The following is a 17,641-nucleotide window of genomic DNA, read 5'->3' as shown; positions in this document are numbered from 1 at the left end:
TTAGATCTCATTGCTCCTCATCTCCAACAACTGACAGCTGGTAGCTCTGTTTTGCAAGGGGGAGGATTTTGATACATGATAGTTATATTAAATGGGACTAGGTGGTGGTCCTTCTAGGATTGAGTAAAGGGTGACCCAGGTGTCAGGCTTGAATGGTTAGTACAGATCTCATCGAGGGAATAGCATGATCATCATCTAATATTTAAGAAATAAGGAAGCAAGCTCAATTAATGGACACGCTGGCTAATAACACCGCTGCTGCTTTATCTAAAACTATTGAAGAAACAATTGTTACGTGTAGCGTTGCTTCGAAAAACAGAATGATTCTGGATTTGATTTTAGCAAAGGAGGGTAGGGTCTGCAAGGTAATTACACAATGTTGCACTTTTATCCATAACAGTTCTTAAAATAGACAAGATCTTATACTTCATATCTCAAAGGTATCCCAGAAAGAGCACAGGATGGTCAAACCAGCATTTTGGAAAAAAGATAGGAGATTAGCTAGGCGAAATGGACCTTATGCCTCCTGGGAATTGTGATTGTTGTATTTTTGCTTGTATTTTTATTGATATACACAGGACCAAGCTTATGTTCAATGGACTTTTATATGAGAAGGAGTTGTAGAGTTCCCAAAGGTAGCCATCATGAAAATGTATGGTGGCATAGAATCTCCACAGGGAGCTCAGAAGATAAGAGTCCCCAAAGTTGGAAGGGGTAGGAGCATTAGCTTCTCTCTCAATAGGAGAAGCGAAGAAAATAATCATCGTTAGCCATCGTGATGGGGCCCCTGGGCCCAATGGTTCACCGCAGGCAATACTTAAAAAAATCCCTGTTACTGGGCGAAACAATTGGCTAGCTTATACAATCATGTTCTTAATAACCTGCAAATCTCAGACAGCTGGTGCGGATCTATTTTGGTCCCAATATACAAGGCATGAAAAACAACAGAACCATCCAATTACAGATTCATTGCATTCATGGATGGTGAAGCAAAATACTTTGCAAAATGCCTTCTGGCCAAATTGTCAGACCTGGCCGATACATGTTATCTGGTGCCGATGGGGATTGGTACATCCACTTACCTACAGATGTTGGCCATGTTAATTGAGGAGGCAAGAAGTCAATCTCTAAATTTACACCCATGTTACGTGGACTTTGGCTCAGCTTTTGACGCAGTACAGAGAAACATACTGTGGTCTAAGTTACAAATCTGGGAATTGCCTCTTAAATGCCATTCAATTATTGTATAGGGATACCTGGATAAGGTAAGGTTGGGGAAAAGGCACAAAGGTTTCAAATCAAAATTTCTAAAAATAAATGGCCTAAAGCAAGGCTGTGTATTGGCCCGTTCTTATTTAATCTGTATGTTGCAGAGATGATGATGGCCCTAAATAATATCAACTCTCACTCGCCTAGGGTGGCTGGCTACATTGCTTCACACATGTTGTATGCTGATGATGTTGTCTTGATTAGCTACACCAACGTGGGCCTTCAGCATTTAATTACTATAACCGCTTACTATGCAGCAGATCACGGACTAAGGCCCTAATTACTAGTTTGGCGGGCGGAAAAGGCTGCCTGGCAAATTCTTGGGGTCAGGAGACCGCCCAATGCAGTCTCCATCCCACCAGCCCTATTATGAGTTGCCCGCTGGGTCAGCAGGAAACGCACAACAACATTGACGCTCCGGCTCATAACAGAGTCAGCAGCAATGCTGTTGTGCGTCGGGTGCACCAGCACCAGTCCCGAAAATCACTGTCTGCGAAGCGGACGGTGATTTGCGCAATGGGGCTGGCGAGGGGGGTCTCCACACTGCCCATACCAAGTCCATGGGCAGTGCGGGGGCCTCCGCCAGCCTTTAGATATCAGTGTAACCGGCATGTAAATGTCGGAGGAGGGAGGGGTTGTAATCCCCAGGGCAGCGCTGCTTGCAGCTCTGCCCTGGCAGATTGAGACCGCCGGCACTGCCAGGTTGTCGGGGGGCCAAAAAGTGTCTGTGTCGGCAGTCCGACCATGGTGGTCTGAACGTGTAGGTAATGTAACGGTCGTAATGTCGAGGTCGGTCCACCGATTCGGCAGCGGCCCGGTCCAACCTTGATGAGGGCCTAAGTGTCAACCTTATTAAAACTAAAACCATGTTAGTGACAAGGAGGAGATCTTCGTCACCCATATATTACATAAATGGGACTGCTCTGGAATACGTGAAGGAGTACAATTATTTGGGGGTGATTTTTTTCTCTAAAGGAGCATTTACAAAACAGTGTAGCATAATAGTAAAAAGAAATAACACCCTCACCGCTGCTTTTCACTCACTAATTCTTTAAAAGGTCTGTTCTTCCAGCCACTTCTGCAAGTAATGGTGGCTAAGCATGCCCTCTCCCTTACATATGGCTCAGATCCACTGAGAGCAGATAAATTAATTGGCAATGCCACTGTAGGGACATAATGATGCTTATTTAATGTACCCAAGTCAAGCTTCTCCAGCCCAAATTTGCTTAGAGTTTGGCCTTAGAAGACAAAGCATAAGTAGCCTGGGTTCTTATTTGAAATTTTGTTACAAACTATGGAGTGACCCAAGACTCACTTTAATTTCTATTGAGTGGAAAGCAATAAGCGATCCAAGAAGCACCAAGCCACACGATTATTTTAATTAGGCCTTAATTACATACAAGGTGGAGGAGGTCTGGGCTTTGACGATTTCTCAATCTGCATTTAACAGAGTTATAAATTCAACTGCAAAAAATATTTTATCCCTGCTGGACAAAACAGTGCTGTGTAAAATATCTCATGCATGGATGGTAATAGGTTCATATGGACCCCTGAAAACTCAGCCATACTTATGGGATTTGTATTGGCTACAACCAAAGATTAAGCTACTGCTTCTTCCATTGGGTGATTTACAAACACGTATCAACAGCCCTGTTTGGAGAAGATCGACAGAAGAGTTAACATGTCTGCTTTGTAATTACCAAAAGGGAGACATTTGTCATATTGTTTGCACTTGTCTAGAGCTCCTAACAGAATGGAAAGGGCTGTTAAAACAGTGCTTTATTGGAAAATCTGTACATACGTGTAGGCAAGAAGTTACAGCCTGTCTCTCAGAGACGGTGCAGTGCTGTGTGGGAAATTTGTGTATTGCAGAGAGAAAGCTTGCAAAGTTGAGCTACAAAGGGTTTGTTACCAGTGGTGCTTTTTCTTAAGTGGGTAAGTGGGTGATGTATAAAGAACGCACATTTGTTTATGATTAGTACTATCTCATTATACTCGATTTGCCAGAGTTAAGAGCATGATTAGTTTTGAAGTTCCATCTTGTAGACTGAATGTTTTTTTAATCTTAAATTAGTACTTAGCAGAATTTCTTCTTTTATTGCTAATTTGTTATTAAAACACATTAGGTAAATTTGGTAGGCCAAAATATATAATTGGTATTTTTACGATCTGGAACTAAACTAAGCACTAGGCACTTTACCGAGAGTCCTCTATGACTTTGGTTCAAAATCGAATTCAGTTTTTAGGACACTTATCTCTGCTATATAGTTATGTGGGATTTACACATTTTAGAATAGTTCAAGGGATATTGTTATGTGATTTATGCCTGTGATAGCACCTCACCAATAAAGCTTAGAAATCTGGATGAAGGTTAAAGTGATTTGTAAGTGTGTATTATTAGGGATGCCACTGGTATTCTTGTGAGCTATGATGCCATTTAACGGCGGATATTTTATTTTTAGATTTTATCTTGTTATTATTGTAAGTTTTAATTAACTGAACAATAAAGTATTACCTTACCATTACGGATTAGGTGAGTAGGAGTTTGAATTGGAAAGATAGTACTAATTCCAGAAAACGGCCAAACGCCTGAACCATCCTGAATGTCAAGGCAGTTATCAAGCCAAAAAGATGGAAATGTGGGCATCTAGGCTGCAAATGCAAAAACAAAACTGAATATCTTGCTTTTGTCATGGGAACACAACTGCTGTTGCACCAACACAAACGTCACCGACTAACAAGTAAGGATATTTTGCAGTGCTAAGCTCAAGATGGCATGGAAAGACAAGAGTGTAAGAAAATACATTCTCATTTTGGCATTTGCAAGTAGCTCTCAAGGTTTCAGCTGCAGTGGTAAGAGTGAAGTATTATGGAAAATGTTTTCAATGTACCAGGAAGATGTTGCACATCATGAAATATCTGTTTGATATGCCTGGAAATTGAACTGTTAGAAAATTTACATTGACGGACAAGGGTATAACTATGGGCCTCATTATGACCCTGGCGGGCGGCGGAGGCCGCCTGCCAGGATCCCGCCCTCCATTATACCGCTCCGCGGTCAGAAGACCGCGGAGGGTATTATGAGTTTTTCCCTGGGCTGGCGGGCGGTCTCCAAAAGACCGCCCGCCAGCCCAGGGAAAAACTCCCTTCCCACGAGGATGCCGGCTCGTAATCGAGCCGGCGGAGTGGGAAGGTGCGACGGGTGCAGTGGCACCCGTCGCGTATTTCAGTGTCTGCAAGGCAGACACTGAAATACTTTGCGGGGCCCTCTTACGGGGGCCCCTGCCGTGCCCATGCCATTGGCATGGGCACGGCAGGGGCCCCCAGGGGCCCCGCGACCCCCCCTACCGCCATCCTGTTCATGGCGGCTTTCCCGCCATGAACAGGATGGCGGTAGGGGGGGTCAGAATCCCCTCGGCGGCGCAGCGAGCTGCGCCGCCTTGGAGGATTCTAAGGGGCAGTGGAAAACCGGCGGGAGACCGCCGGTTTTCCCGTTCTGACCGCGGCCAAAGCGCCGCGGTCAGAATGACCAAGGGAGCACCGCCGGCCTGTCGGCGGTGCTCCCGCCCCCGTTGGCCCTGGCGGTAGAGAACCGCCAGGGTCAGAATGAGGGCCTAAGTGTGCTAAGAGGTTTTTGGCAGACATTCTGAGGAGCTCCAGGGGCTCCTGCTCCACTCTGCTGAATAAAACGTCACTCTCACAGAACAATCCTGCTTATGAATTTTAAGGGTCTGGTGTTCAAACTTTGACTACTCATTCTGGTAACCAAAAAGTCATGAAATCTTGGGAGGCCAACCTTTATTACAGAAAAATGCTTAGAGTGGTAGTTGGTAGGTGGAACACCAACATGCATAGTGCATCATAGACTCTGCCATTGCCTGAGTTATGGCAAAAGCCTCACAAAAGGATACAGTCATAAATGTACAAGTTCTCCTAGAGTCATGTGTCACAAGTGCAGCTCACTTCAGAGAGACAATTCTTGTGTGCCGAAGCACCCTTCACGTATAGCTTTCATTTACACACCCCTTGTGTAGCTCCCACCAAAGAAACACTCGTTGTGTGTAGTTTTGCAAGGACAACTCACCTGACGATGTAGTGGCTCCCAATAGAAGACAAGACTGGCAAAGGGATTGGAGCTCTGCAAGAAGATTACAATGCTGGTGAGAAGAGGGATACTGCACTGTGTGAGATCTGAAAGCCACAACAAAGGACTTTGGTCTGTAATATATGTCAGTTCAGCACCACCTCCCAGTGATATATTTTTGAGAAAATACTATTATTTTTCTATAACTAAGCAATCTGTGTTGGATGGTATCTCTTTCAATTTTGATTAATTGGGGGCCAGTATACCTGGTAACCCACATCCTCCCATCATCACTAGAGCAAAATAAGAATCATCTCTTTTCAAGTCACTAGGGTACATCTAAGCACATGCCTGACAATTATCTGACTGCCCTTACCATACACAAGTATGCACTGCAGAGCCTTCTATGCAAGACAATAAAGTGACACGTATAAAAGTGGTGTTCAAGAAGTATACGTACACATATTTTCTGGTAACACAAATGAGTGAACAAAACAAAATTTAAGTAAGAATGTGTGACATAATCCGAGAGAGCAAACGGGTAATGAGCACACCCTTTTCTCAGCACCAGCAAAACACATATACAGGTGCACCACAGATTTTTGCAACATTGCATATACATATAAGCATGTAACTACACACACAAATTCACTCATGTGCAGACAGCACACTCAAATACACTCTCTCTCACGCTCTCTCCCTCACTCTCACTCACTCTCTCTCTCTCTCTCTCTCTCTCTCTGCAAGAGTGTAGTCTCACCAGCTCTTTTCCTTTCCGGCCTTCAATGTTAGTGAAGAATTGGAAGCCCTCTGGCCCAAATCCTTTCAGAAGCAGCATACGGGCGGACGGCTTTCCATCACTGAAGAACAAGACATGTGAGGATATGCAGAAGATGTTCAATAGAGTACATTACTTCTACACGGTGTACGACAATTACCATGGTTAAGGCCAAGACTGTACTGCTATCCCGTAGCTAACATAGACCTAAGAGGCATTAGAAAGGAGAGCTGTCCCTCAGCTTACAGGGGTCCATGAAGCCCTTTTTAGTCAGAGCATGCCAACCTCTACAAATCTTTCTTTTGAAATGTTTATTCAGGTTTGCAAGAATAGCAGAGAGCGCTGGGCACCACATTTGCAATACAATTTGGTGCTAGAGTACAGTCATAGGATCACATCATTGCCAGAGAAAAGATACCGCTCAACTACGATAAATGAAGGAAAGGTGAATGGCACACCAGTGCATTCCACGAATCTGACAATATTACAAACATGTGCCTTGCCACTTTGGGAAAGGAAGGGAGGGTGTTAGGAATTTGATTTGCAAAGTTTACCTGGTACAGGTGGCCAAGCACATAGCATTTGCTTCTCCAACGCCAGGGCATTGCACGGCCTCATCAAACCATGCAGAAAACTGTTTGATTGGGTCCAGTGAAACCAGGTGGTGCTCCTCAAATGTCTGGGACAAGAAGAGAAGATTCGAGAAAAATCGTTTATTAAAGCCAAAGTAGATTACTGCTACATCTGTTCTTCACTCATCACTTAATAACTGCACGTATCTACGAGCGTCACTGAGAGCTACAATACGGATTCCACCCCAGAAAGTTAGACACCTGCATTAGAACAGCCCTAACCACAAAGAGTGTCTGAGCTGTGCAGTGTCAGCGTAAGACCTCTCCAAAATCTCTCTGTTTAATCCTGTGCTGAAGGTAGATTTTGGGGCCTGCAGTAAGTCAACCCTGCGCTAACAGTAAACTTTAGGATCAATGGTGGCCAGCAGCTTAATGAAGACATGGACAAGAGACTTCTGGTACCATAAACAACAGTAGGATAGAAGAACCTGCCAATCTAGGCAACTTTCAATACAAAACTAGGGTATCTTTAAAGACAGGAAAGCCTCAAACGTTTTCCTTCCATGTGATTACAACAATTTCAGAACCTCGCCAAAGCTCAGCGGTGAATGGTCTTATGCACCAGTACCTCTGGTCACATTTCTTAAAAAATAAGCCAAAGTGTAAAAAACATGTCTTGCTGGAGAAATGTTCCAGCTGAAATAGGTTGCTTCTAGGCAATGATTTCCGTATTGTTTTGCTATTAAGAAAGGACAGGGTCCACACTAGACTTTTTCCAACTGAATCATATACCTCCATCCCTTACCTAGGGTCACTTTGTACACATTCTGTGGTGTGGCAGGCTGATGCTGGCTAACTTGGTAGGTGTAAGAAGAAATAGGAGGGAAGTTCTGTGTTGGAGGATCTTTGATTTATCTATTTCAGAACTGGACTACAGCTACATTTGAAATAGTAGGATATTTTGACCAAGGACTCCATGCCCACCTGTGGAAGTGCAAAATCCACTGGCTCGCAGCCTTCCACCTCCCACTTAAAAATACAGGATTCAAAATGGGGGACAGGAAGGGTTTATACATAGGTTGGTATTCCAAACATTGACACATCAAGCTCACACCAAAGAGATTACCATCTTGTGCAGCATGCAAATTGGTTCAGTTCAAATGTCAACCCTTGACCCGCACATTGCGCACTCAAAGATCTACATACATATTCATATGTATTACAAGCCCCCAACATGATGAAAGCAAGCAACCTCAGTAGGACCGGATAGACCTTTAACGGCAAGAGACTATAGACATTTTTCCTTCAGGGATAAAGACTGTCTGTCCTGGATTATGATTATCCTCCTCCCACTTGGTCAGTCATCGAATGACTAACCAAGCCGCAGTATTAACCATCCTCACCTGAAACAAGGAGCACAGCTCTGATGACAAAAGAAACAAGCAATGTCAATCGGTCCTATGCCGGCTGCAATAACATGACAGCAAAAGAGTACATGAATGTGAAAGAAATAAGAAGCCCTTTTATGCCCCCCTCAGGGGCAGCCACTGTCCTTCACACTAATGAGCTATTCCAATGTCAGGACTGGAGGCTTCGATTATGCTTCTCATCACCCAATGGAAACATCACAATTTAACAAACTACGTTTCCCATGGACACTTTCAGCCCTCATCATGGACCCATCCACCAATCAGGCTGTCTTTCATCTATTAAGTGAAGGTGGAACCATGTTCGCTCCTCTTTTTTGCTGCTCAGCATCCAATCTAAGAACGTTGATATTTTTCCCTGATTACTTTGTACATTGTTAAATGAACTGTTTGAACTCTTTCCTTGACATACCCAATCTATCATGATTGTATTTAAACTGTTGTTCACGAATATTCTTCGGTCAACTTAATAAGCATACTTCATTGTGAAATTGCTAGTGTGGGCACGAGCTCTGTCACTCATTGTGCTCGTTTTGTATTTCATCCAATACCATTTGGCAGTCTCTGTGGCAACATGGAGCGGGAGCATTGAGGAGCAACGCCTGCAGTCAGACGGCCCAAGCTGATGAGATCAGGTGAGCTGGCATGTGTGCTCGTTCCTGGCACTGTTTAATCACTTTGAGCAATTTCTAGGATCGGCAGCAGACTAATTAGGGTTTGCGCTACCATTCAATGTTCCGTGTAGAAAGCGCTGATCTCAAGTGTAATTAGCTCCTCCAATATGCCCTTCTAGATGGCGGGGTTGTAGAATAACTGATCAGGGTATAGCCGTAGGAGTACAGGCCGTACCCTCCACATTTTAACTTACCAGCTGCATCGCCCTGAAGTTCAGACAGTCTGCCTAATTCTTACCCTTTGGATTTGGACATCTGAAGACATTACTGAGGATGTCGGAGCATCAGTCCTTCAACAGCTGGGTCTATGTAGAATAGTATGATGACCCATCTGGGTAGTACCAGAAAGAACACCTGCACACCAGGAGTAATATACCTAAACCCCCGTGGTTGGGCCGAGTAGCTCCTGCTTGCTCCATGGCCCTATAAAAGGAGTTCTGACTGTGTGTAATGAGAAACACCCAAGGACCTCTAAGAAGCAGAGGAACTGGGTGTCAACTTGTAACCTTGGGCTGAGAGCCAACACCATGATAGATAATTAATATGCTTGCATACTTGCCTATCATTGACCAAGTACAGCACTCCATTGCCTTACGCTAGGTTTGTGCTATAGAAATACCATATATATACATACATAAATGAATGAGCAAAAGTCCATGTAAATTTGCATTGCACAGGTTTCCATACAACCATCACTCATCCACCATCCTATGCTAACGTGGAGGCCATTCCCCGCGTCTTTCCCTGAGTTGTGCAACATCCATTCGCTAATCAAAACAAAATATCTCTCCAATGTCCACATTAGGTTATGCTCACATATTGCTCTACAATACCAGTCCACACTAGACAACTCCTGGTACCATCATATGCACAATCAGGTTCCAACTACTCACTGGCTACCCATTCGCCACCTGAATGGCACATCCAGATCCAGCTATAGGAATACTTAGACCTATAACAACAGTTCACATTAGATAAAACTTGTAGAATAATCAAGAACATAACATGGCTCACAGCCATCTAGATAGCACAGGGTTAGCCACCCAATGGCACATGTAGGTTAAAATATACTAACAAGGCACCCTACACCAGTAGCACTCAGACACAACCGCTGTTCCTGAAAGCAGTTCTGGACAATACCTATGATGTGAATGCACTATACAAGTACATTGAACATAACATAGCATGCTACTGCCCTCCTAAACTCGAGAATAGAGGAAGGCAGCATGCAACAGCAATAGAAAGCACCCTACTCTCTTCCATGCCCACAACCCGCTAGGGTGTATCTCAAGACAGACTGCCACACAACTACCAGGACTCCAAGACACCTTGTTAACGCTACAAAACATTTAATGAGGACACAATATGCGGATGGCTAACAAGCATATTGGACAGCAAAATGGGTTTATACTGGGATTTTTCACCACTTAGGCATGTTTTTTGTCCCACAGAACCCCGGCTGCCAGCAGGCAGTCTAGGACAATAGAGTTTCTACACAAGTGAGTCAGACAGATCTGTTATTAGGTGAATAAGCAGACTTGTGTTCAGGAATGGCGGGTGGCGATTCCTCGTGGAACTAGTTTCCTTCTGTAAGACAAGATACAAATAATACTTCCCTATGAAGCACTTGCTCAGGCATGTCCTCTGACGTCAGGCTGTATGCAATTGTAAACAGGTTGTTTTAGGTTCCTACAATGCTGGCAGTAAAGTTGGCAATGTTCACAAATACAGAATGGCATCTGCACGAACGAGGTGTGTGCGACGCCCCTTATACTTAAAGGGAGAAGAGAAGCAGCGGCTACTGTGACAGAACGGCTCCCCTATCATAAGTAGATGTTGTCTAGTTAGGGTAACAGGCCTTGCAAAGCAGACTAAGCAAAACAGATGCAGAAGGATGATTCTGCGTTTCTTTCACATATACACCCGATAGTAAGCAAATAAAAAAGTTACTCTTATTCGCTCTGTACACATTTAACAAAGGATCTAAGGCTGCTTACTTATTCAATGATGCCAAGACACCATATCTGCAGTCCCTGGACTTTTATGTTATAAATCTTTTACATCATGTAAGTATGCTATTCTAGCCTGTTCAATGAAATCTGAAAACAAAGCAAGACTACAAAACGCAGAATGCATTAGGCAGAGTCATTGTAATTAGGCATATGGCATTCTGAAGACCTGCGAAAAGGTAGCATCACTACCTTAACCACTCTGGCCTTGTGCCCAAGAGCCTTCCCCATATACCATTGTGGGAGTTTGCATGCCTCAAGCAAGCCACAAGATACATTATTATTTTTTTTATAAATGTTCTTCTATCGTATTTGGCAGCTCTTCATTCAGTTCCTCCCTCCTTTCAAAGGGACGCAGGCTGGCCATCCTTGTCTCTTATTTACGTTTAAACAATGAGTCAAAGGCTTTTGTCTATTTCTATTGCACGTTACAGGGCATGTTCTTCTCCCAAGGTTGTCCAGGAAGTCAAATCCCTTTTTTTTTTTTTTTTTTTTTTTAGATGAACTGCAACTTTACTATGAAAGCCCACACTGTAAATAAAATCAGTAATTTTGCAATTTTAAATGTGCTCTCCGTGTGATCTCCATTATTGAATATAACCGCACCCTATCACAGGGTCATCCAGAATCACCTTCACAGCCAGAGAAGCTCTACTGCAGTAAGTGGCAGGACTCGTGTCTGGCTCAAAAACATATGATCACATAATTCCAGTATTTGGAAATCTTAATTGGCTACTGCTACAGGTGTGAAGGATACCTTCAAGAGTGCTACAACTACAAAGCCCTCAAGCATAAACAACTCTTGTGCCCACAATCCACGCCAAAGATATAAGGGTGTATCAAACACATCAGAAGCAAATAAGTTCTTCGGCTTAATTCAAAAAGGCTCAAATCCAACTCTTCCTCACCCAAATCCTTTTCTGGTGCCTTGGGCCTCTCTTTCCCCGAGGATCTGAGAAGGCAGCAAAACACGGACCTCTTCAGATAGTAACAAAGTGAAGGTTATTATTCCCTTCCCACCTAAACTACAATTGCCTTCCACTCTCCAACCCTTAGCACCTGGGAAACAGTTACTTTACTTTATTAACTCTTGAACATTACTTTTTAATCCACTAACATCACCTTTGCTAATCTGGTTAAAAAAAACGGTTTTCTCGTGGTTTTCCTTTCAGTGTGTTACGTGTTTCTCAGAAATTCCAAATGTGTTGATTTGTTAAGTGTAAAGCACACCCTTAAACCCTCTGGGATAACGTAGCATTATATGAAAATTATAAATAATAAATGTTTTCTATTTATTTTTTATCTGGCCACAAAATTGTGGCGGTTCGGTATTTAATCTTTAAATATGCATAATCGCCTATGGCATGAGGCGCCTAAAATATCTGTAATAAATACATAAACACATGACGCCTGCTGGCTAAATATGCATTTAATAACCACGTCCAAGTATCACGTTTTGAAAAGCTGTGTCACTGCAGCTTTCAGGGTTTTGTGGACCTATGCAGTTTTATTATCTGACAGCCAATGTCTGATAACTGAGTTTGATTTTGGAAATGCCAAAGTGGAGTGTTACTCCTCATAAATACACTGATTTGGACAATGTTTTGGTTAATCTTCCAAAGGATATGTGTAGGGTCAGAAACATAAAGCCAACAGGTCTGGCGTTTTGTTAGGGGAAGTCTGTTAATAATTAGGCAACTTTGTGTACTGGCCACAGATGTCTAGAAATAGAATTCCACAATGTGCCAACATATTGGGATACAACATGGAAGCCGATTACGGCTCCTTTGCTGGACAGACTGCATTAGTAGAGTTAAGCTGCACCCTCAAGGAAGAATGTAATGGAGATGAGTCAGAAGGTTAGGTTTAGGTTATAAGAGGCATGCTTTAAAGGCATGCACATCAAAATATTGCATCAGAGATACGTTTAATAGCAATCCGGTATTTCCATTTTATTAAACAAAGCCTATACGCATGCACATTTTTACAATAAAATAAATAAATCCACCAATGTGTCATGACAACCACGAGAAAAAATGAACAAGCAGAAGCGATTAGAGAATAACACTGTCTCTTAAAGATAGGCTAAGGCATTTAAACAGCAAGCAGTTCGAAAGCAAGAAAGTAATAAAAGGACATCCTCAGCAAAATAAATCAAAGGACAGAACACTAGGTCTCGATCAGACTTTAAGCATCTGCACTATAACAAAAGGACTACTTCATAGACCAATCGACAAAACATGATAGGAATACACATGGGACAATGTTTCCGCAAACTTCCATGGTCTTCGTCGTCCATCGAAGTATCAGCAAAGCAAGAAACACACATGTAAGCCAATGGGAGAGCAAAGCATGAAACACACATGTAAGCCAATGGCAGAAAAGGGTGACCCAAAGCCCACTATCGCGCTGTATTTCTTCTTATAGTACTTTTTTCTAGAATTAAGTTATCCAAACACTTACAAACGCCTGACCTAAAAAGAGCAGCACAAAGCAAATAATTTCCAACAACAACGTTCCTAAAACGTTGAGAGCAGGCTAGCCAATGGAAATGCACACTTTGCGGACTATTGTAACTGTTACAAACTCGCAAAGGGGGCGTTCTGTGGTGCCTGCTCTCTGTTTTCCGGTGTGCTGCCCCCTTCACGAGATAAGAATATGTGATGGGGAAAAACACAGAGACGGAGGAGGAGAAGCTGTCTACCACCCAACAGACTGAAAAACACAGTTCCGTTCACACATGGCACTCCTCAGTTGGGACATGGCTGCTGGGTACTTCCCTTGCATTTGCCGAGATAAAAGCCACATGAGCCAGAAAAAAGTAGACAAACTGTTTATTTCCTTCTACCTTTCTTTGGCTGAACTGGACACCTCTCGGCAAAAGAAAAAGTGGGCAACGTTTCCTGAACTAGCTGTTCCAGTGGGAAAGGCCGAGGGAACGCTACGGGAAAATAGATCTATTTTTTATTCATCCTAACTTTCAGGTGAGAGGCAACTCCTGTCCTCTCTTTCAGGGGAGGGGTGTCATGTCCATAACTTGGGGGGGGGGGGATAACTAACATTGTTTTTGTTATCACACTTAATTGACTACAGTGGATTTAAAATATCACTTTCAAATGTATGTTCTCAGAGGTTTTCTGACACTGGCTGAGGACTATTTTTAGGTCGAACCTGCTAGCGCATGTGCTCTCGCTTGTGAGACTCTTGTATTCATTAATGGTCTTGACACCCGCCCACAGCTTAATGTTTGTTGTCAGTATCATTCTTCTTTGCTGCTTTCCCATTGGGCAGCATTAGACATGCGTTGTTTCCTTTTATTTCCGTGGTGCAGAGAACTACAGATTCATTAGACTTGATTAGTGTCCCTCCACGGGCCGTCTGCTGCTCGTGCTGTGTTTCAGCTATTTCTGTGCTAGGACGCAGTCCTTTCCTCAGATCTTCTCACATTTTTTTTTAATCTAGCACAGAATCTGCTAAAGCGCATAAGATTATTTTATTTCATGCAGCTCTTTCATTCCTAACGTACGTTCCTGCATGTCTTCAGCTATGTAATAGTGCTAATGAGCGTTTTAGCGTGCAGTAAGGCTTTGAACAAATCCCTAAAATTAATGAGATGTAAACCACACTGTGCAGTGCAATTCTACCTAATATTATTATCCAGTCTCATTTGATTTTTTTTATTGCCCTCAAAACCATAAAAGTAATTAGTTGCCAGAGCAGGAAATAAAACCTGCTGCAACCTGCAGGTGTCAGAATCGAGCACACAGCACAATGCACTATCATACCTTCTCTTTTATTTTTTGCATGCAGAATTAAGTTTAAGTTTAATTGCGCATAGCCACCAGGATGGTATCAGTCTCGCGAAGCCCCATCAGAAAGAATCAGTCAGTGGGATCCCAATATTTTAAGCTGCAGTTCTCATTTTGGACATTAGGGGGAACTGTTGCTGCTAATTCTTCAACAAATAATTACACGGGGTAAACAAGCATTGGCAAAGCCAATAGGTCTCAGCAATGGGTGAGATATTGCCTTTGGCAACGGGGTGGGGGTGGTGAGAGGGCGGGGGTGCTAGAAACCTGTGGCCCACAAACAGAGGGCAAGAAACAAGCTGAAAACAGGCAGAGAGGCACAAACATAGGGCAAGAAACGAGCAGAGATGTACAGAGGGCAAAAAACGGGCAGAGAGGCAGAAATAGAGGGCAAGAAACAGGCAGAGAGGCACAAACAGGGGGCAAGAAACAGGCAGAGAGACACAAACAGGGGGGCAAGAAACAGGCAGAGACACACAAACAGAGGGCAAGAAACAACCAGAAAGGCAGAAACAGAGGACAAGAAATGCGCAGAAAATGGGCAGGAAGGTACAAACAGGGGGCAAGAAAGAAGCATAAAGGCTCAAACAGAGGACAAGAAACTAGCAGACAGACAAATAGAGCACGAAGTTGGCAGAAAACGGGCAGAAATGCACAAAGGCACAGAGGGCAAGAAACAGACAGAACAGCAGAAACAGAGAGCACAAAAGAAGCAGATAACTTACATAGAGGCACAGAGCGCAAGAAACAGGCAGAGAGGCACAAACAGAGGACAAGAAGCAAGCGGAAAGGCACAGAGGGCAAGAAATTAGCAGAAAACAGGAAAAGGGACACAGAGTGCAAGAAACAAGCAGAAAATGGGTAGAGAGGCACAGAGGGAAAGTAACGAGCAGAAAACAAGCAGAGAGGCACAGAGGGCAAGAAATGAGGAGAGGCACAGACGGTAAGAAACGGGCAGAGAGGCAAAGAGGACAAGAAAGAGGAAGCGAGGCAGAAACAGAGGGCAAGAAATGAGCAGAAAACAAGCAGAGAGGCACAGAGGGAAAGAAACAAGCAGAGAGGCACAGAGGGCAAGAAACGAGGAGAGGCACAGAGGGCAAGAAATGGGCAGAGAGGCACAAACAGACAGTAAGAAACGGGCAGAGAGGCACAGAGGACAAGAAACAAGTAAAATGGCACAAACCGAGGGCAAGAAACGGTCACAGAGGCTCAAACATAGGGGGAAGGACAAGCAGAAAAGCACAAACAGAGGGCAAGAAACAAGCAGAAAGGCAGAAACAGAGGGCTAGAAATGAGCAGAAATTAGGCAGAGAGACACAGAGGGCAGACTCAATGGCACAGCTCATAAAACACAAACAGCAATGTTAAACATCTAAGCCTAAATGGAAAAGAAAGCAACCATATGAAACAAGCCGAGCAACAGGCACAATGGCGCAGAACTTTCCTTAGCAAACACTGTCACTTTAACAGGTTTCCAATCTCAAAGACTCAACAGCGCAGCACATAAAACCCAAACTGCAATGTTAAATATGCAAGCCCATACAAAAATGAAAGCAGTAATATGAAATAAAAAACGGGCGACAGGCAGCATAGCACAAAATTTCCTTTAGCAAACACTGTTGCTTTACAGGTTTACAATCTCGCAGACTTAATGGCACAGATCATAAAACATACTGCAATGTTAAGCATCCAAGCCTACATGGAGAAAAAAAGCAGACATATGAAACAAACAAGCAACAGGAACAACAGCGCTTCTAATGTGTGGCGGGACTGGTCGCCCATTTAAACCAAAATAAAAAAGTACTCCAGAAACAATGGCTAAAAATTGGTCGCTGCTTAAGTAAACAGTAGTTGGCCAGTGCTCCAAGGCAGGGCTAAACAGTGCAAAAGGCATGAGCTGTGCATGCCCTTTTCGAACGTGGATACTGCAAAATGGAGCGACAATGGTGCCAGCAAATGGGAAGGCTATGGGCGGGATGAAGCCTACAATGTAGGTGCACCATGTCTCAGTTCCAGACAGCGCATGTGCGCCATCTAGACCAGAGATCTAAAAAAATTGGCAAAGTTAGGTTTCTTTTTAGATATGAATTAGAGGCCTTCCTTTGTATTTCAATTTACATATGGGCACATGGCAGAACATGCAATCTTCAGCAGCAAATAATTAATTAGCTGGTCCTCTGATTTTTTTGGCTGAAATACTGGCAATTTTATTTTGGCTTCTGGTTCCTTGATAATTTAATGTGCGGGGTATCCAGGGTGCTTTTGGTCAAGATTGAGTTACAATTTCAGAGCAGTGTGTGTAGTGCTGGAACAGGTGGAATGCAGGTAGTCTTGAGATGCACTGCCTGAGCTTTATTTGGGAGTTCTAGTCTTAGAAAGGCAATTGTGCTCATACGTCAACTTAGAGGTACATTTGCAAAGCTGTATTTGGTGTCCTTGTACTGGACCAGTAAGAAATCCTGCATGTAACGTCCGGTTGCATTGAGAGCGCTGAATGCGGCCGGTAGAGCAGAACTGATTTCTTGTTAGCTCCACATAGCACCAACTCGGTCCAAACTTACTGGAGCACTTTACATGAGTACCAGTTACAATACACACAGTGCCTCCCACCTACTGCTTGTGGGGTCTTTATGGCACGCTCAGTTTCTCTCTTTGGTGATGAGCCGACTGGGGATTATGCTTGAGGCACTGGGTTTTTAATTATGCAGTGGTGTTTTATTGCTTAGCGGATGCACTGTGCCAATGTATTGAGCATGGCAACTGAACTTACTTTTTGTTGGTTACTTGCCACATCATAGCTCTTTTTTTTTTTGCTTATCCACAGCCGCTCCCTGTTTCTTCTCCCCTCACATCTGCCCTGACGTCCTTATTTCTTCTCAGACTCCCTACTGCCCCATTTCTGCTTCTTCTCCCTTTCCTGACATAAAGGAAAAAGTGATGTGAAGCAGCCGCTTTTTTTTTATTCATCCTGTTATCCACCCCACATCCCTCAGTCACACCCATCCAATTCCCAAAGTCA

At 43.5% G+C, this 17,641-nt stretch overlaps 1 protein-coding gene across 2 annotated transcripts in view; it reads right to left on the bottom strand.

Moving 5' to 3' along the window:
* The window catches only part of PNPO (pyridoxamine 5'-phosphate oxidase), an 82,360-nt gene that overhangs the window by 28,911 nt on the left and 35,808 nt on the right, over nucleotides 1–17,641 (bottom strand). For both annotated transcript variants that reach the window (XM_069237521.1, XM_069237522.1), the window contains exons 2-4: nucleotides 6,686–6,810; nucleotides 6,114–6,213; nucleotides 5,354–5,407 (exon numbers count right to left, since the gene is read on the bottom strand). In XM_069237521.1, the coding sequence (XP_069093622.1) occupies nucleotides 5,354–5,407; nucleotides 6,114–6,213; nucleotides 6,686–6,810 (279 nt within the window). The remainder of the gene's footprint in view (nucleotides 1–5,353; nucleotides 5,408–6,113; nucleotides 6,214–6,685; nucleotides 6,811–17,641) is intronic.

The sequence above is a fragment of the Pleurodeles waltl genome, chromosome 6 (genome assembly GCF_031143425.1).
Source record: "Pleurodeles waltl isolate 20211129_DDA chromosome 6, aPleWal1.hap1.20221129, whole genome shotgun sequence".
In the NCBI taxonomy this organism is placed as follows: Eukaryota; Metazoa; Chordata; class Amphibia; order Caudata; family Salamandridae; genus Pleurodeles; species Pleurodeles waltl.
The sequence above is the reverse complement of the archived record's forward strand: the minus strand, read 5'-3'. Positions and strand labels throughout refer to the sequence as shown.